The sequence below is a fragment of the Rhopalosiphum maidis genome, chromosome 1 (assembly GCF_003676215.2).
Source record: "Rhopalosiphum maidis isolate BTI-1 chromosome 1, ASM367621v3, whole genome shotgun sequence".
Taxonomy (NCBI): domain Eukaryota; kingdom Metazoa; phylum Arthropoda; class Insecta; order Hemiptera; family Aphididae; genus Rhopalosiphum; species Rhopalosiphum maidis.
Genome location: NC_040877.1, coordinates 3302963 through 3330382, shown reverse-complemented (window position 1 = coordinate 3330382; position 27420 = coordinate 3302963). Strand labels below are relative to the sequence as shown.

The 27420-nt window shown below is 25.7% G+C and overlaps 1 protein-coding gene across 1 annotated transcript; it reads right to left on the bottom strand.

The window, feature by feature from the left end:
• Positions 1-20075: 20075 nt before the first annotated feature.
• LOC113554656 lies at positions 20076-27216 on the bottom strand. Its single transcript, XM_028188586.1, has 6 exons — positions 26993-27216; positions 21702-21852; positions 21360-21496; positions 21169-21300; positions 20650-20718; positions 20076-20587 (listed from the first exon to the last, which is right to left on the bottom strand). The coding sequence occupies exons 1-6, from the start codon at positions 27197-27199 to the stop codon at positions 20417-20419; spliced, it is 867 nt and encodes a 288-aa protein (XP_028044387.1). The 5' UTR covers positions 27200-27216; the 3' UTR covers positions 20076-20416.
• Positions 27217-27420: the final 204 nt, after the last annotated feature.

Sequence of the window (27420 nt, the reverse complement as noted above, 5' to 3'; positions counted from 1 at the left end):
ATAAGAAAATAACTGACTCAAATTAAATTAATACTTTTCTAGAATAGTTTAGAATTCTGTAATTAATAAACCTATAATAAAAATGATTCAAGTGAATCTATGAACCCGACACATTAAATATGCTGACTTTTTTATTTTTCCTTGTAAAGATAGTAATATGGCATCCACCAATAAGCAACGTATAATTACCAGTTACCTGTCTTTAGTTTATATTAGTTTGTGTCATATACTTTATAATATGAATACAGTATGACATATAGGAACACTGTTAAGAGGGCTTCACACCCCCATGTGATGTCTCCATCTTACAAATACATAACATAGCAAATATAAGCTCAGCAGATAAACGTTAGCTCCGTTCGTTTAAAAAATAGAGTGAATCGGCCTATTATGAAATTTGATGGTAAGAACATTGTCTGTGTTTGTATGTTGGTTTTACAATAGTTCAATTTTTTAGCAACTTATGCGTAAATTATATAGCGAAAAATTAAAAATGCTCATAACTCACTTGAAAATTGAATAATCGTAAAGAACAACATACAAACATAGATAATGCTCTTACCATCAAGTTTTATAAATGGCAGATTCACTCATTTTTTTAAAATTAACGGAGCTAACGTGATCTGCCAAGCGTAAATTTGCTATGTTGGGCACTTGTAAGACGGAGACAACACATATGGTTGTTGCAGCCTTTTGATTAATACCGGTTATAGGCGGCTTTCTACACTTTCGTTACCGTAATAAAGAGATAGTTAGTTTAAGTGTTAATAAAAAGTGTTAAGCTTAGTAAAAAAGCTTAAAAATTTAATAACACATAAGCTGACCATAATTTTTATATTATATCCATACTAGTATCTTGTTAAAAACTAGTGTTCTGTAAATTTATATTTATTTTGATTTTTTATTATCCATGATTCAATTAAGTAGGTACATTATTGTATATATTTGTAATTACCAGCTGCTGTAGTGACATAAACCAAAATGCTTAGAAATAAAAATAAAATTAAAATATTCATTTTATTAATTAAAAGATAAAATGCAATAAAATATAAGTAATAAAACACATTGAACATCTAATTTTGTGATACTAAATGAAATTTTTACACGAATAAAAATGATATAAATAGCTACCTTTTTGGTATTAAACGATAAATTAGAAAATTGTTCACAGTTGTGAACATACGTCAACACAATGACACTAATTGCGTACTTATCTATTATAATAAATAATGCCATAATTGTGCTATACTTATAGTCTATATTTAATTTGTAATTCATTTAAAATGTTACATTATCCGCTTCCGAGTCTAAAATTCCCAATTTATTTGCTCTTTACTAAACATGAACAAAAAAAAAAAACTAGTATTTATATTTTTAGCAGTAATTATGCTATAATTCGCAAATGATAAAACGGCTAGTAAGCAATCAGTATCATTTTATGCCTACTATAGGTAATTACACTACAAATTAGAAACTAATTAAACAAAATTCTATAAATAATTCACTGGACGTTCATTTTAAAATAATTTCACTATATCTATATTATGTATCCAAATTATGTAATATATATAATATATACATTATTATATGTATTATATTTTGTTATATTATATACCTTATCATACACATAAGTCACAGACTATTATTTGAAAATTTATGGATACGAATATTTTTTTTTACCTCTAAAATTCAATATTATTACAACTTAAAAACTTTTCTTAAAAACGACATAAATTTTTTTAATTTTATTTACAATAATTAACAATTTAAGTCTCACATAATAAATAAACAATTTAATTTAACAGTAAAATAAATAATTTAATAAATATGTTTAATTTTGAAAATAAATGTAAATTAGTTTAAAATTACATAAATTACGTATCAAATATAAGTAGTAGACTTATTACTATAATAATATTATATTTATAATTTTGTTATACCTATTTACCATAATTAATTCATTTAAATTATAATTGAGGGGTTTCAATTCAAAATGGACCCTTTTCCATTTTTCTAATTTTTCAGGACAGCTCTTTTATTGTTTCTATGACTTAGAAATGATTTAGATAACATGTGATATATTGAAAAATAGGTAAGAAAATGATAAATTTATTTCTGATATCAAAATTTTTCTCCTTAAAATTTTTTTAGTATATTTTTAAGTTTAAAAATATTGATTTTAAACAAAACGTTCCTTTACCAGGAATAAGTCCCTTATGAATAAAACTGGAATAAGCACTTTTTGGAAAAAACTAAATATATTTTTATCAAAATGCACTATTTCCACAAGTACTTAGTTTTTCTTTTGTTAAAGATCACTGAAGACTCAAATCATATTAATTTATTAATATGATTTGTAGGTACTGAAGTCACAAAATATCAAAAAATAATAAACAAACAAAAAAACAATTTGAAAATGTATTCAAACGTTTTAATTTTTGGAATAAAAAATAATAATATAAAAAACAAAATAAAATAAAATAAAATCCCCTGTTGGTAACTTACTAATACTTAAATAAAATAAAATAAAACAAAATTGAAACATATTAAGTACATCACATCAAATGTTATAATAAAACAAAGTACAAAATAAAAATAATTAATATATCAACCATTTAGTAAGTAATTAATTATTACTAATACTAATTTAACGTAAATTAAAAATGTTCACAATATTTCTTTTATATTTTAATGATTTTTTATTTTTATTGTTGATAACAATAGCGATGGATAGGCCACCACGATTTTCCCTTCAAAACTGATCTTGTTATTTATGATTTCTATAGTTCTGTTGAAGTTAGGAATGATATGTAAAAATTTTTTGAAATATAAAATAAATATAAATTAAAAATAATTAATTTCCCTGCGTATAAATTTATATTTTGAGTATGAAAAATTTAATAACTTTTTTTTGCTTACATGATGAAGACAATATAAAATAAGTTCGTTTTGAAAAAATCCATAATCAAAATATTTAAATTATATTACAACTACAAAGGAAAAAGAACATTTTGATAAAATATGTAAAAGGAACGTTTGCTCAGAAATTAAGGAAACAGCACATTTTGTTATGAAAAATTTGTTTCTCCTGTGCTGACATATGAGGAAAAAGTGCATTTTGTAGGAAATTAGAAATAAATCATTTTGATATAACGTACACCTAGAAAAGGTACGTTTTGCAGAAAACACGATTTTCAATCCACTATTTCATAGGGAATAAGTGAGGTTAGCCAAAAATTAATTTCACCATTCGATTTCCCTCCATTATTTCTATTAGAACCATTACCTAACTCGATTTTGTTGAAAATGGAAAAAGTCTGTTTTGAATTGAAACCACTCTATTGTAGCCAGTGTTAAGATAAATAGGATCTGTTTTTCTTTTGCTTTATAAAATATGTTTTAATGAATGGAAAAAAAATCTTTATTTTTATTTTTGTCTTTAATTATGCCATAGATATTTAAGTGCTTAGTGATCACGAGAAAGATAAAATTAATAGTGAACAATCATACCCATTTAAAAATAATGCCTATAATCTATTGGAAAAACTCTATCCTATATATTATATATATATATATATATATATATATTATGGGTCGTTAGGTAAAAAGCTATAAACCTATAATATTCTGTATCTATAATATCAGTGATGCAAGTTATGCAACTATAGTTATTATATGAAAGAAAAAAATATAATGTAACCATCCCCATAATGTGCTTAAATGGGTTATAATTTATAATAATTATTAGTTTATTACATATTATTAATTGAATTATACAACAAAAATTAAAAGGGAGGAAAATCAATAGCCACTCTATTGTACATTAGGTATCTATAGTGTACCTCGTAATTAAAGAAGTCACTGTAATGTATGTATTAAATTTAAATTTGATGATTAACCAATGAAAATGAAAAACTATTATAAGCAAATATTATTTGTCAGCTTATATTATACTAATACAGTGGGTTGAATTAATTTTTGCTGAAAACATTGCATTTATTTTATTATAGTTATCTTCGTGTACTTCGTTGCAAATACAAAATACATCCATGTTAAATTTGGTCACATAATGCGAATATTAAATTGTGAATTATTATTATTATTATTACAAGCTGACCTCTGTGCGCTCCGCAGCACCAAAACAAAAATGCAATAAAAATAATAATTTTTCCTAGAAAATCATTTATTTTTTTTCAAATTTTTTATTATCAATCCAACACATTTGGGTAAATAATATTCTTTGTTTGTCCATTTGAGGCATACACAAATAAACCGCACTGAAAACAAATTTTCACAATTTTTATTTCAATGTAAAAAAAGAAGACATTAAATTTTACAGTGGTGGATTTGGTGGTGAGGCAAGTGAGGCGGCGCTTCATCTTAAATTTTGTGGTAAATAATACTCAAAATGTGAACTTCTTGGTTCACCAATAGCACATATTTCGCTAGTAATTTTTAACGTATTTATGATTTAAAAAATTCTTCTTCATTTCACTTTAATTCGAATTATTATTTATTATTTTATTATACCTATCATTCCGTGTATATTATCAAAAATATCGATAAACCGATGAGAAATGCACGAAATAATTAGTACGTAAACGAACGCCGGTATTTCAGCGTATTTCCAATGACATCAGAGAGGCACCGTTTTACGTCGCCTCTGATTTTGTACTTGTGTACAAAAATTACACATGCTGACATGCGTATGTACGTGAAAGCACGCGGCTGGTTAATTAAATAGAACTACGCATGCGCAATAATCATTTGGAGGCTCGTTTTTCATCGCCTCTACGTACGGAAAATAGATCGCAGCTACGGGCACTGCGGCACGTTCAACAAATAAATAAACAATCAATTGTTATTGTTGTAATACATACGTATATTTCACTATTATAGTAGATATAATATATATATATATATATATATATACAAATAAGTGTACATTTTGAATACATTTTATAACTCAAGATCCACTAAACCGATTTCGATTATTTATCGTCACATTGGTCGCATGGCTCTAGGAGACGCCGGGACGATACACGCGCGCCGTACGCGGTTTGCGTTCACTTCGTCCGCACTTAAGAGGCCATAACTCCGAAACTACTTATTGCACAGCCTACAAACTTCACAGAAACCATCTACCTATTAATCTTAATATGCTCTAAAATTTTTATCGAAATCGGTTTGATGGATCTTGAGTTATAAAATTTATCAAAATGTACACTTATTTTTATATAGATTATTATTATTGAAAAATACATTTATATAGCAATAGACATATACAAATAGATTTTTTAATACATTCTTCTTTTAGGTTGAATTTTCATTGAAGGTATAGTTTGTATGCATGTATAAATTTTAAAAAAGAAAATTTTTACATAAGAAAGTAGTAATAATTATAACAAAAATCAAAAATATTAGATTATTAATAATAATTACATACTATACAAAAGTAGCACAAAAATTCAAATTAGTTTTAGTACATTATGTTTATAATAATTGGTGATTATAATTTCTAAAATATTTTATGGTTATATAACAGCAATATCAAATATCTTTGAAATAACCTGTCAATATTAAATAGTAATAGATGGTAATGAATAAAATGAATAATAAAACTACTAGGTAGTTTTAATATAAATCTAATTTATTTATTAAGTGTTAATTTTAAATTATTTATATGGATATCATAAATACATCCCCATGATTCAATACTATGAGAGATAATCGATTGTACCTACAACTGAGTAGGTAAGTTAGTTTCTATGTTTTGTTTTTTATTTGATGTATTGATACTCGTTAAGTAAATTTTGATAATATATTCTTTTTGTTTCATTTATCAATGAAGAGAGTATACTTATTTATTTTACAAATATGTTTTTAAATTAATATCAAATTAAGTGTAACTACTATCTCTGAACAAAGTACCCTCACTTTTAATCTGTTATGGCTGTGCTGTATATTATTGTATCATTTAAGCTTATTTTTCAAATTGTAACAAATTTCTTAGTAAATAATTATATTTAAAAAAAATAGATAGGTGACAAAAGCACTGCATAATATACTATTTTAAGCCAATTCCAAAGTACCTGCAGTTAGTATAAATAGGTTTGTAGTATAAATGAATAGCTGAATACTTAAAACTATGGTAAATATTTTGAAACGATGAGCTTTTTATAAAATACACTGAATAAAATTTCAGATATGTGTGAATTAAATTATTATGTAGACCTAAACATCGAGTATTATTATTATAACATATTAATTTAGAAAATGCCTGTGTTATTATTTATAGTTAGTTACATGTTTTATAATACATTTAAAATTTTATATTATAAAGTAAACGAATTATTTCATATAAATAATATTGTACTGGGTTATACTAGTTGAGTCTACAAGTTATTTATTATTATTTTGTTTTTTTTTTCAAAGATTTCATTATTTATGACGTAGTTGTGTATTTAATTCATTTAAGATAAAATAATTTACAATGGCCACAATTAATATGTAATTAACAAGTTGTGTGATTTTCGTTTTCTCCTCTGTTGGTTCTTGGTACCTGCACTATTGTTTGAATTGATCGGTATTTTATTAACGTACAATATTATATTCGTTTCAATAGACAATATTTTTACCACACGGCGTTATAGATATGCAAATTAGGTGCAAATGTGTTGTCCAGTTCATTTTTTCGATAATAAGTATGGTGTTTTTCTAACATTGACAAGTATTTACTTCATTGTACTTTTGTAAATAAGAGCTATGCCCGTAATTTCTTAATAAATAAATTTTTAATTTAATATTATTTTACTAGCTCAATAACCCGGCTTCACTCGTGTGTTAAATAATCGATTCATATATAAATTGATTTTTATATTAAAGTTAAACTATTTAAAGTATAGCCGTGTAATTCATAATTAATTTTATATTTTATAATATTTATAATTGAAATGACGAATAGAATGAAATAGAAAATAATAAATCACTTATAGGAGTATTTGGAGTATTTGGAACAACTTTGTGAAAAAAAAATTGAAAAATGTTTAAATAATGTCGTCACAAAATAGGAAAATAAAAATAGCCTGTTCTTTTATTATATAAGGATTAGTAATAACAGGGCTCAGATTAATATAAAATGTAAATTTAAATTTTATTTTATTAGACAAAAAATAGAGAACAATATTGTAGCAACGGATTTTTAAGATTTTTGAATTTCTATAACAACTTAGGTGAGATCGATTAAACTTAGATATATATTTTTCAGACAAAACAACTACGGGTAGTTGTAAAATAACAAAAAATTTAATAATAATAAAGTCCATATACCTCAAAAAGTCTTCGTAACAGGATGAAAACTTATTTTTTTGAATGTACCTATATTTAGTTAGTAAATAAAATTATTCGTTGTAATAAATACAATACTTACAATATTATAATCATAATATATTCCTTTTAGAATCAATCCCGCAACAGGATTATCGGCGATAAATTATTTCACTTTTTGAGCCTCGACTATAGTTTTTCTGGGATCAACCGCCTCAAACGAATATTGTAAATCATCGTGACCATAAAATAAAAACACATTAGAACTAAATTCTACAAGTCCTTTTATGAGGTCTGTAATAAATAATAATAATATTGGTATATATTAAATACATTAATTATCTGCTATAAATTATAATTTGATATTAGTTATACACACAACACATATATACATAATAATATATTATATTGACATATAGATTATAGATGAGATACCTACTATGATCAAAATAAATTTAGTGATATTAAATTGTTTTTTAATCATAAGTATTTAAATACGATAATTTATATTATTTGGTTCATCAACATATTTTTAATAACCCCACACAAATCATTCTTACTAACATTTTAAAACATTTACACAAATGGACACTAGGTAAAACAGTATTCCTAGTAAGTTTTTCCTAAAAAACGTAAAATGTAGGTATGTATTAGGTAAAATGAATGAATAATATTTTAAATAAAATGTTAATAATATAAAATTTAAATTTACTTTAAAGAAATATTATGTGCGATTCCCTTTAAATAATCAATGCAATTCTTATATTATATTCACTTACTATTTTATATAATCAACGATTTAGGTCAGTATATTTTATTTTATTTTTTAGGGGAACTCCCTCCAACAGTTAGTTGAGCTATAAAAACATCGTGGTCTGTTTATACCCTTTTCAAGCAATTTATATGTCCAAATTGTTGGGCCACACACTCCCATTTCAATATTTAATCTCCTATTTACTGCCTCTAACATATACATATTTACATGTTACATATATACTTATAGACTAATAATTTCTGAACATATAGTGTAAATGGTCATCTAAAAAACTTTATCGGTGTAGGTTTTTAATTTTTTTCTTATGAGAACACACGTCATAGGTAGATTCAAACATACATTAATATCATACAGCTATATTTTTAATTTTTGAAAATTATAGGGTAAGTTCAGCAAAATAAAGTAAAGACGATTCTTTCAATACGTTTTTAAGAATATCTTAAGATTGCAAATCTATTATTTCTGCTTGAAACTCAACAGGAACATCATCGACATCAATAATATGTAGCTAAACGGAATAATTAAAAATATTGTGAACATCGTTTAAAATCTTTAAAGCGATTATTAAATTCGTAATGAAGTGAGGAAATAGATTCAAAAAAATTTAACTAATAAAAACGAAAATTTTGATCATTTAAAAAGATTTTTATTAGTAGGAAATAGTGTTAATTCAAGGAATTATAAAACATGCTATTCAGTTTAGAATAGAATTATACCTAACCATTGAAACACTGGTAAATAGGTGCTATAAATGATTATAAAAAAACGAATATAGGTTTAAGTAGGCACTACCAGACGTTGTAGTTGCATCACTGAACTAAATATATATGTTATATATATATATATTTAGTTCAGTGAATGGCATTGACCAAAATGATATAATAGTAAAATAAAAATATTAACCATTAAACTACTCATTTTATCATATTGAATTAATACTAATTAGACATTAAAGTTATGTATTAATTTTTTACACCATTATTAGTAATAGGTATATAAATAGGTTAACTATTTGGTATTTGATTAATAAATCTGACAATGCAGTTGTGTACATAAGTATACATGGAAAATATAGGTACATAATCACTGTCATTGTAATAATTAATTTCATATTTTTGTTGTTCATTGCGACAATACTTTTATTAAAATTAAAAAAATAGATTAATTATCATCTTTTGTAATTTATATAATAATCGATATTTAATACGCACGTGCGAACATTCTAAAAATGACCTGCAAAACATACATATTGATGCCTACACTCAGAAGCGCTGAGCCTTATAAATTTAAGTTCGATTTTTTTAAATTCTTAATTTACACTACTCTGGTGACAGAAGTCATCCAATATCTAAATAAGGAGCTGACGGCAAGTTTCTACGAGGCTGGCATATAAAAACTTTCAGTCCACCTTGAAAAATTCATCCAAGTAAATGGCGATTATGTGGAAAAATACCCATGTAAAACATATTTTGAATAAAGTTTATTTCGATTATTATAATTATGGAGACCTTACTTTTGGTACACGCTTCTATTATTTATTCATATTTTTATACATTTTAATCACGATGTAAAGAATATAAGGTGATGCCAATTTGAACGGCAGTTTGATAGTACCGTGGGGCGCGATAGGTAGCACCACCATTCGCCCTATTTTTCCTTTATGTTGCATGTAAAACCATGAGATTTATGCAGGATTTTCTTTATAAAATAATGTAAGATTTTGAAGTTAGAAATTACCAAGTGTTGAACCTGACTCACTGACTGATATATTGTTTTATAATTTATATTTCAATGTGCTCATTGAGTAAAAACTATTTTCAATAATTAAAATAATGGAATAGGAATACCTACGATCTACCTACTATTTACATTTCACTAATATTTATATTTATCAATCTGCAGTCAGTCAGAAGTCAGGACAAATTATATCAGTAATATTAAAATATATCAATAACTTATTAGGCAACTAATAAATAAACATTTTTTTTTACATGTTCCTTATATAATAATTAAAATAATGAAAAACTAACAATTATTAAGTAATTATAAATAGTTATCTAAAAATAAAACTATAATGTGTGGGTAAAATTTAGTATTATAAAATTAAAATTAAAAATATTCTTTTTTAATAATCAGGTACATCATTATTATTTATATTATTTATATTATAATTTTAATTGCTTGGCTAGATATTTTGTTTTTTATTTTTTTCTCTACCTTTATTTTCTACAGTACATGCAAAATATATACGACATTGTAAATAAAAAGTTATAATGGATTTTGCAATTTTGCCCATGTTCATTGCAACCGATGGATATAATTTTTAAATTATTAATTTCCAAATATTTTAATATTTAAAATAATATATTTTTATGCATCTTAGTAGATTTTTATATTTTGCATATTGCGTCTTCAAGCTAAAAATAATAGGTAAGTATATAATTTCTCGAGGAATACTATTATTCCAAACTTCTCGAGTTTTATCATCCTAAATAAATTATGATTTATAATTTATATTAAATGATTTTATCAACACAATAATAAGTGTAATTTATTGGTGTATTAATATTATTATATATTATAAATGGAAATATCTATGAATTAAATTTATAAAAATGTATATAAGTAGTAATAAACAATATAGTATATGTTGACATACACCTTTAGAAGGACCAATAAATTATCAACTTGAAAAATAAATAAAATTTAAATACCATTGGTGAACTAAATAATGTTGGGACTTTTTCATTACTCAATTTTAATTTTTTTGATTCACTAGCATAACCTGCTTTACACCCAGGCATAACATTTTTTCGGCATTGTTATATTATTTTTATTTTCACAACTGAATATAGAAAAAATCTTTTAAACTTTAATGTTGTTCAAAATTATCAAAACTGTGGTACCTAAGTTATCTGATCTACACAATGAATCATGACCTAGTCATTCAATTGCTTAGTAACTAATTTTATTACTGGTATTTACAAATAAATAAACTAATATTAGAAAATTGTATTTATTTATTTATTTAAATTAATGTTCTATAACCGCCTTTATACCTATTTAACATATTATGATTGATATAATAATATTTGCTTGGTTTATATCTATAAAATAATAATATATTCCTCCTATTTTATATTCATATTATTAACATTATATTTATATTTAAATACATTTTTAAATATTTAATAATACAGTTTGTATAACAACTTAAAACAAAATAGGCCTCCGGGTGAATAGTGGCATACTCTGTTGAGAGATTTCCGAACTCCTGGTTTGCCGTATATTTTGGCATCCAATTTTTAACATTGTGAGATTGAGAAGTGGTATCACCTTATCTTCTCTACATCGTGATTATAATATATTAAATTCATATATTTATTTATATTTAGGTTTATGTTCTTTTAACGAATAAAAGCAATAATACTTTTAAGATAATATTCAATATAATTAAAGAAGCTGTCTTGAGAAACGATTTAGCTTTTAAACAAAAAACATTTAAAATTGATTTTGAAATAGGAATGATTGTTACCAATTGAGATTTATTTGGATATAACACAGAAATAAAAGGATGCCTTTTTCATTTTGGGAAATCTATATGGCGTCAAATCAGGGGCGGCTCCAGAGACTTGGTTGGGGGGAGCCATTATTTTTAGCTATCACTAAATTACTCAGGGGGCTTAGTCGCTTAGATAATACGCTAACCTGGAATGCAAGTTTGTTAATAAATAACCTCTTATACTTAAACAATATACATTATACTTGGTTTTATTATATTTTAGTTTTTAGATTACAAACTCCAACCTTCATTATTTTTGTTTTGAAAATATTTCTATTATATCACCAATTTTTTCATAAACATTAATATTTTGATGTACATTTAATAAACATAAACTTGTTAAACGATCCTCGTCCATCCTTGATCGAAGCCAAGTTTTGACTCTGCGTAAAGTTGAAAAACTTCTCTCAGCCGAAGCAACTACTGACTGGGAGTGTAGCTAATATTTGTAAATAAAATCTTATAGTAGGAAATATTTGATCATCACAATCACATACGATATACGTGAACTGTTCGTCGAAAAAATAATATTTATTAGGCTAGTAACATATCACAATGTTCTGACTAATAAGTAATAACTATTGACCAATACGCAAATGACAGTAATGGTCTTTTCTATAAATTAGTTTACGTCACCGTCACGCGGTCTAAGGTCCAACGAGGGAGCGATACGTTTCACACCACATATTTTAATATCATATGTTTTTTTTCAGGTAAATTAAAATTGTTAGATATCTAGTTTAATAATCAAGGTTTAATGTTCACAAAGAAAAATAATTCAAATATCAAATATGTATTAAGAGATTAAACATTTTTGAAAGGCCTGAAGGGGGCCATGGCCCCAGTGCCCCCCCCCTTGGAGCCGCGCCTGCGTCAAGTACAAAAATTAGTAATAGTGCACGGTTATTATACACAATGATGAAGTAAAAAAAACTGTTCAAAAAATATGTGCCTTGGTGAATTTGTAAATCATCAGTTTTTTGTGATGCAAAATATACTTATAACCTATAACCTATAGCCATAATATTTGTAAGTAGCTTTGTGTGGTACGAGCGTACATTCAACTGCGGATACGCTCTAAGTATACGTATCGGCTGTTGTTGCTAGCTCCCGGATGGGTGACCACCCGGGATTTTAGTGACAAATCCTTGCCACACATACAAAAAACGTGTTTCAACCTACCGTTCCTCCTCCCTACAAATGAATAAAAAAAAACCATCCAGTGGCCTTTGTTGCCGCGGATTAATTAATTAATTAATAATAATAAAAAAAAAAATATTTGTTTATTTGTATCGATTATGAAAAAAAAATTGGTTAATAATAATGGGTAATTAATATAATCAATCGTTAGGCTGCGGCAACCACACCTAGACCTTTTTTCTATGCGACCGCTGCGATCCTAGATATTGTGAACGTAACTATTTTTCACTTTTATTATAATAATATATAAAAAAAGATGTCAAATCTATAAGTGTTTTTTCAACGAATTTTACACTAATTCACTTTTAACATCGATTGGCCACAGTTGAGTTAATCGTTCATTTTTTATAGAAAATCTATAAAAAAAAAAATATTCATAACTAGGTATTTATAAATAATAAAATTAACTAAATGAACGTGAATACATGTATTACTAAAAAAGATCTTATATAATAGACAATTATTATACGTTACAATTTTACTAACACTACCAAAAAAAAAAATTAACGTTTTCGTAATGTGTACAATGTTTCGAACAGATTCGTATGTCATTCAACGACGTCACAGCCACTGAATAATCGGATCAGAATCGAATCGCACGCATTGTCGATCATTACAGTGGCACACGAGACGGGCAGCTCAAACGAGAGCGATACACCCGTAACACAAAACTTTGACGAGTCACTGGAACTGTGCCATCTACTCGCTAGATCCGACGTACGCACGACTTGTCATTTCATCTGCAAATATGTAGACAATGACGATAACGTACAGGGAAACGGGGTTTTACGAATATACGTTCTGTTTGGGAAACATATTTGAACACTTACGATTTACGAATAACGTATTCCTACGAATGACTGTTTATCGCATAACACGGAAACAGAAAAAATAAAATATGCATTAACGCAAAAATTTAATACAGATGTGACGATCAGTGATCGCGCAAACGCAACAAACCAACCACTGACGCACTGCCCAAACGGTGTCAGACTTATATTATAGGCCACGGAACAAGGTCAAAGTCGAATTTTGTTAATGCATAACCAGAGCTTGAGCTAAGGAAATGTTAGAGCTGCGAATAGGTATGAATAAAATCACTATTTAATAATGCGAGTACAAGCAATGTAATGTGCAGGCAACATAATATGTTAAAGATCAAAAAATATAGTTACCAGATGCCTTCCCTAATCGCGCAAGTCTGCCCGGAGTGGGTCTTGCTACGACGGAGGACAGACAATGAATGTCAATGCTGGTCGTTTCACCGGGACTTTTTACCTGGTTCATTAGTGATTACACAAGACCGGTATCGTGTTCTGTGACAGATTACAAGAAACCGTAGAAACCCCAATAGTGCAATCACCGATAAGCACACAATTTAAATAAAAGTTATTATAAGAATAAAATAATTATAATAATAATAATAATAAGATTAAGAATAAGAATAATGAAAAGGAAAAGAAGAATCTAGAATTCTAGAACCTTATCCGTGTATCCCCTCCACACCAAACGGAAAAATCCCCCTCTCTCGGACAAAATATTGAAAGTTAAAATATTAAACAATTATTTATTAAGTACAAACTTTTCACGGGATTTTAAGACTTTTCCAGAGTTTTTTCCAACCCGTTCTTTTCGTGTTCGCGTATTTGCGCTTTTGAAAGCCGTGCGTATATACGATTTTTTCGCCGTTTGCGTTCATAGCAGTTGCGATTGTGGTAACGAGTACGACCGTCGACGACAGTCCCCTGGACGTGTTTCTTCGTTCTTTTTATTTTCGCACATAGGATCGCGGACGCTAATCGATGTACCTACTCGTACGTGTTATTTATTCTATTGTTATTGCTTAAATGTACACATATATAATATACGTTTGATTCGAAGCCCATTTGTCGATGTACAATACTGTTTTTTTTTTATTATTCAATAAATTGCATTATATATTTATATTATTTCTGTTGTTCTGGGTAGCTAAACTTTTACGTCATATTTATATTTTCAACCACGGGTTGTGCTGTATACCATAAAAGCGTTTCTCGACGACGTTTGTGTCGCATAATACTGTATTCATGTACATGGGTGTATTGGTGTATATATATAATAATACATAAGTTTTTTGTAGGTGTATTGGTGAGTTATTATAATAACATGTTATATATCTTTATAAATCGTAATTTAAATTATAATGTCATTAGATAATGTGTAATAAATAAATAAGTGTTTCTTTATTTTTAAATATTTTTATATAATAAATTTAATGATTTTTGGGGATTATGGGTGGCTGAAGGTGATGTGAGAGATTTTGCTCCACAGTTCCGCACAGTAATGTGATATTTAATTTTGTGTGGAACGTTCGTTCATCCAACATCCACTGAGTCCCCCTTCTAGTTTTTTTCCAAATCAAACACTGAATACATCATAACCTACTTTTATTTTTATATAATATATCTACTGACAATGTATTAATAACCATTTATACATGACAAATTTATATTTACTTTTATTTTTTAATAAGTCGGAAAATTGGCAACATGTAAATAAATAGTCGGCGAACTGGGGTGTCGGCAAATTGGGAAGTCGCGCTTAATATAACTTGTTAAGTTGTAAGTTACAAATTACATACTAATTAATTATATTATTGTGTTATTTATAAATGTATAATTGCATGCGCAATACGTCATTATTAAGTACCTATACCTTTTAGTCATAACTCATAATTGTATAATGAAAATACTCATAAAATAAAAAGTTTTTTGGAACTAGTTAAAATTATTCGTTGTGTTTAATTAAATAACTAACATTGTCCAAATAATCAATTCAATTCATCTGCGAAGGATCGCTTGTCACGCTTTCCTTAATACAGCAAATTCTTTGTTCAATCTTAGTGAATTTATTGTAAATATTTTTAACTTGTTTTCCACATTGGAGAAGTTTCATATTATCCTCAATGTTCAGAATTAAGAATTCAGTTAGTATAGTATTAAAATTCCAGATCATTTCAATCGATAAATATTTCATTACCTCTATTAATCACGTTATAAATTACAAAATTGGTAAACATGTTTTAATACAAAAATAATTTGAGAATTGTGCGGCGAAATGGGTTGGCGGTAATGGAATAAATTTGGTGGCGAAATGAAACGGGACACTACCGCTTCGCCTACTATATGGTAAATGTCGAATGGGTAACGGTAATGGTGAATTTAATAAAATTACATTCAATAATACACCAATACACCGTTATATATTTCAATATTTGTAGAGTAAAAACAATTCTGTGGGAAGACAATCTGTCAGCTTATATTTCTAATTACATTTCTTGATATGTTTTTTGATATTACCATTAAAGTAGTAATTTATTTTTATTAGTATTACGGTAAATTGATTCGAGTATTTACAAAATCATTAATGCATTTATTATATTATTATTGTCTTTTGCATAAATACCGCCTTATCAATTAAAATAATTAGTTTGAATAGGTTAATGTAAATAGGTAATTTATTATATCATAAAATAAATCTAAATGTTTTGATATCTACATGAAGTAAAATTCATAATGTATACCATACCAATAAAAGTTTTAAGTCACCGAGAATAATGTTTTAAATTATAACAAAATGATAATGAATTAGTGAACACTGATATTTATCGTTTAAATGTGTAAAATATATAATATATAAAAATCTTGTGTTACAATATTGAAAATGTTCATTACCAAACTCCTCCTCCTCGGCTGGACCGATTTTCATGAAATTTTGTGTGTATGTTGTAAGCCATATGGAAAATTAGATTTTTTTTTTGCAAAAAGACTAGGCTTTTTGCAATGGGATAGTCCGTTTGTAAACTACTTATTATTTTTCCATACAACCTGCTGCTGTTTTTAAGGCTCATTGCATACAGACTAACAGTAGTATAGCCTTTTAAGAACTACAATCATTTTATGGTAAAATCATTTTAATTGTTTTATTTTAAGGGTTATTGATAATAACACAGTACAATAAATGTAACATTATTATTTATTACTTGTACTGTTGTTGACTATTGAATTACTAGTTTTATTAAATATTACTAACAAAAAAAAAAAAAAAAAATATGTAAAATATTAAATTAAATTGAAATATCACAAAAAATATTACATTACAATATTAAAAATTATATGTTATACAATATAATTATATTATATATATATATATATATATTTTTGTTAGTAATATATAATCAAACTAGCAATATCAATAGTCGACAACTGTATAAAATGAATAAGTAATAAATAATAATGTTACATGTTACATTTATATTACATATATTGTACTGTGTTATTATCAATAACTCTTAAAATAAAATAACTTATTTTACCATAAAATGGTTGTAGTTCTTAAAAAGCCTAACTGCTGTTAGTCTGTATGCAATGAGCCCAGTCTTTTTACAAAAAAACTAATTTTCCATATGGTCTACGACATGTATATTAAGTAGGTCTCAGAGAGTGATGTTAACTATTTTTCATACCCCTAGGTGTAAAGAGTAGCTTACCACAAAGGGTTGAAATCAGTAAAAATAATAATAATAATAATAGTAATCACGCGTTGCAACGGCTACTTGAATATTTTTTTATGTATGTATTTTATCAGCGTGTAGATATGAATTGTTCTGAAGCTTAAGATACAGACTAGCTCAACTATATTACTTCTTTATTATGTTTAAAGGCTGTGCAATTATTTAATCGATTATTCGAATAATAGATTATTTTTAACGAATGATACATAATCGATTAATCGATTAAAAAAATGCAACCCTAGAAGGGACAGTTATGTAAAATTGATATGTCAGAGATATCACCTATACACCAAATCAGAAAATCAAAAATAGTGTTTATTCTTACGCTAAATGTTAGCATTGTTAGCATTATAATAGGAAACCAAATTTAATACGGGTGAATTTTGTACGGACCTAGACCGTTTAGGCGAATCGACCTAGAATATGATCTGTCTGGGCGAGTAAATATATACCGTTTGGACGAGGGTTTATTCAACTAAAAATATCGTAGAGGCGGTATAAAAATGCTTATAATCAGGATTCGGGTTTTATAGCACTAAAAATAAATAAATTATGCGCTATAATATGACCTAAAAACAGTAAAAACATGAAAAATTACAAAAATAAAAATGTATCCTGTTCATAATTAAAAAGATAAATACGAGCCGTAAAGCCGATAAGAAGTCATAATTATTACTCGATAGGCCAATACTCCAGACTATTTAAATATAAATAAAATTAAATAGACTTTAATATGAACAAAAATGTGGGTACCTATTTTTCTTATGTATTAAAAAAAAAAAAAATAATAAATGACAACATTTTTGTAATTTTCATAGGTAGGTACCACATAATATAAATTAGATTTATGAAAATCCAAAATAAAACGTTATATTATGCAAATTAACAAAAAATAGCACTAAAAATCTAAAATACTTCAAATATGCAAAAAATAGCATAATAAAATTTCATACTTAGAGTCCCTGGTGCATAAAACAAATTTATAGCTCAATCTGCTATTTTTATCTGTATCCTATAATAATTAGCAAATGTTATAAAATCCAAACCCTACTTATAATATTTACTCAAAAATTAATTAAACAAAATCATAAAAAATATAAATAATTAATAAAAAGTCCTTTATAAAAAAAATATTGATATAGATAATAATAATATTATATAGGTAGATAGTAATCTACAGTCAAAAACTTATAAATAAAATTACATATAATATAATTAGTAAATTTTAAAGTAATCTATTAGCTTTGTATGAAAATGATCATAATAATATAAATTCGACAATTAATTATTTAAATTTTCGATAATAGAGATAATTAATGATTAGCAATAATATCATCCGTATCTGTCACCAGGTTTTTTACCTTGCATATACAAATAGTTAAAAATAATTTCACTCGCCCAAAGGACTGTTATTTTTTTTGTAAAAATTAATATCTTCGACCAAACGGCCACCGCCCTTTTGGACGGGCGACGAAATGCACGGAGACAGCTAGTATATATATATATATATATATATATTTAGAAATGTTGGTTTCAATGCCTACTAATGATTATGAACAACCTTGTATTAAAATGATGAAGACTTATTTGTAAAAATTGAATATTTTATAAATTCTTAACTACTATAAAATAATTTGCAAACTTTTGTGTTTTTGATGAATTTTATAACTTTAAATAGTTGTTAAAAACGTGTGCTTTAGTATCTTTAATATTTTTAAATGACTACAATTTCAGACGCTCGTAAAAAATTATAATGAATTGATGTTAGAATTTTTTTTTTAATTACATTAATATCAACTTATTTTAAAGAACCTTGAATTACATAGTTGAATTTAATATTACCAAAAGAAAAAGTATTGATTGAAATTTGACAATAATTGAAAAAATATTCAACATTTCTTATCCTATAATTAGCTCAGAGTTTACCTACATATAAATTGTTGTTTTTCCTAACTTTTATTTACTTATCATTTTTTTTTTTTTTTTTTTGGTTTTTCACGACACTTGAAAATATTGTGAATTTATTGCTTCTGACTCACCGAAGTAAAGTAAAGTAAAAGTTAAATAAGTTGAACTACTAGGACTACATTCCTACAAAAAAAAAAGAAGAAATTCAAATTTTATATAAATAAATATTTGTTTATATTTAATTAGTACAAGACAAGAGTTAGGTATTAATTCAAATAAATAATTTATTAAAAATAATATCTATTTATTTATATTATATATCGACGCCTGAGGGGCATTAGTAGAGTACAAATATTAAATATTAGATAATTAATAATATATCAGATATTGTAGTGTTAAATAATAACTATTAGTTATTATAAACTACAATTTGGATTATATCCGGCAACTGTACTTGGTACATTTTTTATATTATGTGTATGAGGTAATTGATATTTTCTACAAATTTAGTTGTTCATTACTAGATTATAAGCCTATAATGTAAATAAACAAGCTACAAAAGAACCTCGATTATCCAAACCTCTGTTATACGAACCCTCTATTATCCGAACTGCAATTAGCGTATCCGAACATTACAACTCGTATCCGCGACTTGGCTGCAGAAAAGCGGGTTGCAGTCCATCGTCAAATAAAAATAGATAATTTTGTCAAAAAAAATTAACAAACATTATTTTATATGTAATGTATTTCAAATAATGTAATGTATGTAATTCTAATAAAAAATTAATAATAATAAATATGTATGTACATATTATAAAATATTTAATTATTTTAAACAATTTTTTTTTTAATTTTCAATATCCGAATTTGTCATATCCGAACTAGGTGCGGTCTCAATTAGTTCAGATAATCGAGGTTCTACTGTACTTTAAAAAATATATTATTCATAATATAATAATTTAAATAATCAAATACTTAATGCTTGTTTCAATTAGTACATTACAATAGTTAGGTATTACTTCAAATAAATAATTTATTAAAAAATAATATATCAGCTATTATAGTATTAGACAATAATAAATAATTCAATCACTCAGCTGCCACTTAATTTAGCACAAGTTAATTTTTCCAAATTATTATAACCATTTAACATCATAGTAAACGTTATATACTTATCATCATTACATTCACATTTTAGATCGCGATCAACTAAATCTATAAACTTTGCTATGAATCCCTTTGAATTTTCTTTTGTAAATTTTCCCTATAAATTGAAAATAGAATGTAAATAATATTTATTAAGTATTATACATAAGAAAATATTACTTTTTCAAAGAATGTATCCTGATTATCGACACACATGCAGTCTTTATATTCACCTTGATTTTCACAATACTGTTAACATTTACACAAAACGTTTTTAATATGATGTCTTAAAATTCAATTGATAGGTAGATTTAATTATAAGAATTCATCCAAAGTCTTAAAATGATTATTTAGTTTATGTAAGGACTATTGAGATGTATTATCCCTAAATCGGAGAAAATGGATTTCGTAAATAAACCATTTTAATTTCGGATCATGAAAATCGAATAATGTTTATTTATATTTAGGGTTAGATAGATCAATGTTTATAGAAAAAGTTAATTTTTATTACTTTAACAGAATTTTTTTAGTTTTTTACCTAAATTTAATACAATTGAATATTTTCTTGTAAAAATACCTATACTCAACTACGTGTATAAAGAAATAATATCGAAATTAGAAATACACTGATATAAACTATGTGATGTACATAATTACTTTAACTTTTAGATGTATTAAATTAAAAATATATTTTTATACCTCATTATATGATACTTCACATGGTATAAAATATTTTTCAAATTTTTTTGTTACTGAAGGATTTATTGAAAATTCGAAATAAACTTTATCCCTTGCAATGCTTGATCCATCAAAAGCAGCTTTGAATTTAGTCTGTAATAATAATAATATTTTTAATCTTAATTTTGACTCAAGATTTATACACATCTTACTAAGGTGTTAATGCTTGGATCTGTTGAATTCAAAGGTACAACTCCACCATTTAATAAATAAAAAGTGCATTCATTAAATCTATCAAATCCAATTATATAGTTATCCATAACTTTGTTTAATACTGTAAAATCAAACCCTTTAACAAAAGACGTAATATATAATATATGTATTTATTTATGACTATTGATGTAAAATATCGATTTTAAAGTTATAATTTATAAATCATAACTACTACATGTGTCACTGATATAGTAATAAATATTGTCTCACTAATACGCATTCGAATTTCGAATTAAATGTTTATTGCTATCTTAGTACTTAGTGGTAATTAATCAACTTACAATCTGGAGATTTTGGATCTTTACTATAAAACATCATACTGAGTGCTTCCAGATACAACCCAATTTTCAAATTGGGAATTTCAATTTTCATTGTCTCGACATAAGCTTTTAATTTTACGTAAAAGTCGTTAGGAACATGATAATCTGGATGCTATGAATACAAAAAAAATAATTATTATATAATCATATAATTTTAACTATCAATATAAAGATGTGGATGTACTATTGTATGTATTAGGTAATTATATTTAATATTAATAAATTAATACATTAGTAGTTTAAGTATTTAAGATTAATATATATTATATACACATAAATTGATTTATATGATTGAAAAATTAAAAGAGGAAAGCATGATACTTTGTTTGGCACAAGTCTAATTATTAGGGTTCGGATTTGAAGGCAATATAATCAATAAAAAAAGCATTTAAAATGTGAAAAAAGGCAAAAAAATGCCTTTAATTTATATAAAAAGTAATTAAAAAATGTATTACAAAATTAAATATATCAACTAGTTGATATTAAAAAAAAAATTCACTACCGTGTACTTTAATAAGTTGTCTTCAGTAAAACGTTGACGATTTGGACAAAAGGCATTTATATGTAAAAAAAGCAAAAAGAAATACATCCATCGTCTTATAAATTAAATGAAACACATTTTTATAAAAAAATTATTTTTCTATTGTTATTATTAAAAAAAAAGGCTTTTGCCTTCAAATCCGAATCCTACTAATTATGAATGTAATATCTACTCATTTGTAGTTTAATTTGTGACATACACTTAGGAGGATGTCAGCGCATGGTTTGTTTTCTCTCTCTAGTCCACGTGCAACATAGACAAAACGCATTTACGCAGTCTGAGTAGAACACGCTCAATTTTGATTCTAGAGTAAATATACCTATTATAAAATTTAATTTTGATAATATTTCTGAGTACAACACGATGAGTATTTTCCATTATTCTCAATACAACGTTAATTTTATCGTTTAGCTATAAATTATAACATTTTTAAATAACCTTTAACTTTTCAAAATTTTATTTTTTTTAAAAAAACTCACCGTCTTGTACTCAGAAATATTATCAAAATTTAATTTTATAATAAGTATATTTACTCTAGAACCAAAATTGAGCAAGTTCTATTCAGACTGCGTAAATACGTTTTGTGTATGTTACGCGTGGGCTATAGAGAGGAAACAAACCATGCGCTGACACCCTCTTAATTATTAGTAATGAAAACTCATGTAATGAATACACACCTTAGAAAAGATATAATTATTAAATATAATAAAATCAGTAAGATACGTAAAATACAAAATGTATTTTTTCTATTTTCATCTTTTATTTTTAATATTCGTCCAAATCCGAAGTTATGAGATCCTAAGCGTGGAGTAACTATGACAACTATGTTAGACATATTTTTATAGATGCATTCAATCAATATGTTATTTAGTAATTTTATTGAATTGTATAATATCTTCTAATAAATAGTATGCAAGACTAGTCTATTTTTCAGTGAACTTGGGGCTTATTTAATTTCTTCTAATTTATAAATAATAAAAATAATAATTTATGGCAATTAATATGCAGTTATTAACAGTAAATATTATAAAATTGTTATTTATTTTTTGTAATTTTCATCTGATAATGTTTCAACTAAATGTCTTAGACCTAAATTTAATTTTGAGCTTTTGCCGCAAATATTCCATTTATTATATTATTAATATTTTATTTTAATATAGGTACCTATATATTTATATCCAGTACTTGAATAAGGGGGTGCTTAGGCGGGGTTTAGTAAGTTCCCACAAGAAACATAACAGGTAAGTAGGTACATATGTAAGTTCCCACACGAAAAAAAATTATACCAAACACAAACTTTATTGAGACTTAGGAATGACAACTTAAATGAAATTGGTGTGGTTAACATTTAAACAGTTTTTATTACAATTTATAAAAATGGACCTAATTATTGATTGCATGTTGAGTGAAAAGGGAAAAATTCTTTTAGTCCATAATAATTATAAATTTTATAAGAAACATACCGCTAAAACAAATATATGTACGTGGATGTGTGTAAATAATAAGTGCCGTGCTAAATGTTACACCGATAGTGAAAAATTAATTAAAAATAAAAATACATGTTATGTACATACCCATGAGGAAGAAACTACTTTAAATCGGCAGAAAAATAAATAATTATTGTAAAAGAAAAGCAGTAGACAGCGCTTTGATTTTTTTCTATTATTATATTTATTTTATATATATACAAATATTATACACATTATATTATTAATTTTTATTATATATTATACGGACTAGATTCAATTAAAAATTGAATTGAATGTTTTTTTATGCAATACAAAAACAAAACAAATTTTAACCACACCAACTACGTTTAAGTTGTCAGTCCTAAGTCTGAATAAAGTGGAAAGGAAGTTTGCGTTTGGCAAGGCTGAGCATTAATGAATTAAAAGTTAAAATTATAAATAATTTATATAAACATTATTATGTGTCTGAAATTTTTTATTTTGAAAATTAGAAAATTTTAACTTTAAATTAAGTTAAGTTGCTTTTCTTTGCCCAGCCTTGGTGTTTGGTTTTTTTTTTTTCGTGTGGGAACTTACGTATATCCAGGGGTAATTTTTACCTGCTATATCTCGTGTGGGAACTTACATTCACCCGCGCAGGCAGGGGGGCGGAGTTCCTTTATATATATATTCAAATAACACTAAAAAAACTCTAGCGTCAATAAAAAAAAAGTTTTATGAGCATATGAAATTTATTTTTTTACAAAATCAAATAAAATAACGATATATTACAATTTAATTATAGGTAATAATATAATATATCCTACTAATTATCCTAGACTGACAAATCATCTCCATTCAGAAACGTTTTTCGTATACAATGATACCTGTCATTACATTTAAATTTAACACATCGATTATAGTGACCTACTCATCTCCATCTCTATTATACAGCAGAGCGATACCCACTTGCCCACCTTTATTATTTTCTACTTAACATGTATGACTTGGGTATAAATATCAAAATATAATTTATTGTTTTTGGAATTTAAATATCTGTAAATAGCTGAAAAGTAGTATTCGAAATATAAGTATGGTTGGTGTAATAGCGAGGAGAATGGTGAGAGAAAAGCCACCACTGGGCTGTGTTAAGTAATTGTGCACTTGAAACGCAGTTTTAAAATTGTTGGCTTGAGCTCCTCTACTTAATAATTTTTCTCAATTTGAACATTGTTTATATAATTTATTATTATTATCAACTTTTAATTTATTACCGTATGAAAATGATTTCGTGATATAAAGAGGCAATTAATTTAAATGTTTTAAAAATGTCTTAATGTAGCTATAATATAATATAGCTGCAGTTTAGTTGTGTCCCTAAGTTTTTTTGGATTAAACACAAATTTGGTCTAACTAATATAAATTAAAATTAAAAATAGCTACACAAATAATTTTAATAATATTAATATACATATCAGGCAAATATTTAAATAAAACAATTTTTATAAACTCAAATTGAGAAAGTTACAAACATTTAAATGATAGTTACCGTTTTTATAAATTGTATTCTTATGTAAAATATCGATTTGAATTTATCAGTACACAACTTGTGTAAGACTTCATATAACAGTTATTGGGACATAATTTACCCTATTAAAATAAAATACCCTATTTTTATCATTCGGATACAACTCGTGTACGAGAAATTTCGTTGGGATAAAACTCGTTAAATGTGGATGTAATGTAAGTAAAAGTTTCAAATCCCCTTGAATAATAATTATGAATTACAAGTAACTAACTTAAATCATCATTCTTTGTTTAAATCCTAAATAGTATAACGACGATTTTTGCGGTTCTCCAGTCATTATAGTTTCAAACACAATCGTGCGAGCCTCATCAACCCCTGTGTCTGACTTACTCAATTGAACAAAAGTGACTGATAGCAAAAGTTTTACGAGTATAAACTTCATGTAAGATCTCTCGAATAATAAAGTGGATTTGTCCATCCTATTTCTTTTTTTTTGTTTAAGATTTTTTAACGCACTTCTAAAACAACCTTTCCATTTTTAATTCCACATACCACTAACTACATGCTCAATGAACCTATTAGACGGTTATTGTCTTACGCCAATGTGGATCCCTCCTTACTTAAGTATGTTCGTGAAATGTAACGATTATGTTGTATAATCTGTACCTTTATTCTAAACTTTTACTATATGTTTTCTCTGTTTTTCTATATGTATAATATCTTACTATCTTATAATTATTTTCTAATGTATTGTATTTTTGTAAATAAGAGCTATGCCCGTAATTACTTAATAAATAAATACATTTTTAATTTAATTTTATATTACCAGCTCAATAACTCGACTTCGCACATGTGTTAAATAATCAATTCATATATAAATTATTTTTTTATTATAATTCAACTATTTAAAACATAGCCATATAATATATAATAATTTTTATATTTTAACTTAATTTATGATATTTATTACTGAAATGACGAATAGAATGAAATTGGAAATAATAAATCACTTAGGAGTATTTGGAGTATTCGGAATAACTTAGTGAAAATTTTTTTTAATAATATCGTTATAAAACAGGAACAAAAAAGAGCTTGTTCTTTTATTATATAAGACTTAGTAATACAGATTCTTATATATTAAAAAAAAACTATATTTACATATATTTAACACACCTAATAGTGACACACTCGATACCTAATTTACAAAAGAGCGAAACCCACTTACCTACCGGCTACCTTGATTTTATTTTACAACACAAATGGCACCACTTCTTCAGAGAACAGAGGTTACAATATTGTAACCACGGATTTTTAAGATTTTTGAATTTCTATTATAACAACTTAGATAAGAAAGTTTAAATTTACCAAAAAACAAAATTTCAATCATAAATCATAATAAATAAATAAAATAAAAATTTAAAAGACAAACATTTAAAATAGACTATAACACAAAAATGAGCCCTAAGTATTTTAAAGTTTATAGATTGTACATTTACTAATGAAAAATGAAAAAAAAATATTTATTGAAAATGTATAAATATTTATTTTTTTCCATTATAAAAATATTTTTGAGACAAAAAAACCACGGGTAGTTGTAAAATAACAAAAAATATAATAATAATAAAGTCCATATACCTCAAAAAGTCTTCGTAACAGGATGAAAACTTATTTTTTTGAATGTACCTATATTTAGTTAGTAAATAAAATTATTCGTTGTAATAAATACAGTACTTACAATATTATAATCATAATATATTCCTTTCAGAATCAATCCCGCAACAGGATATTCGGTTACAAATTCTTTCACTTTTTGAGCCTCAGCTATAGTTTTTCTAGGATCAACCGCCTCAAACCAAGATTGTAAGTGATCATGACCATAAAATAAATACACATTAGGGCTAAATTCTACAAGTTGTTTTATGAGGTCTGTAATATAAATCATAATAATATTAGTATACATTAAATACATTAATTATCTGCTATAAATTATAATTTGATATTAGTTATACACACAACACATATATACATAATAATACATTATATTGACATATAGATTATAGATGAGATACTTAGTATGATTAAAATAAATTTAGTGATATTAATTTTTTTTAAAATCATTATAGGTATTAAAAAGCGATTATCTATATATTTAGTTCATCAACC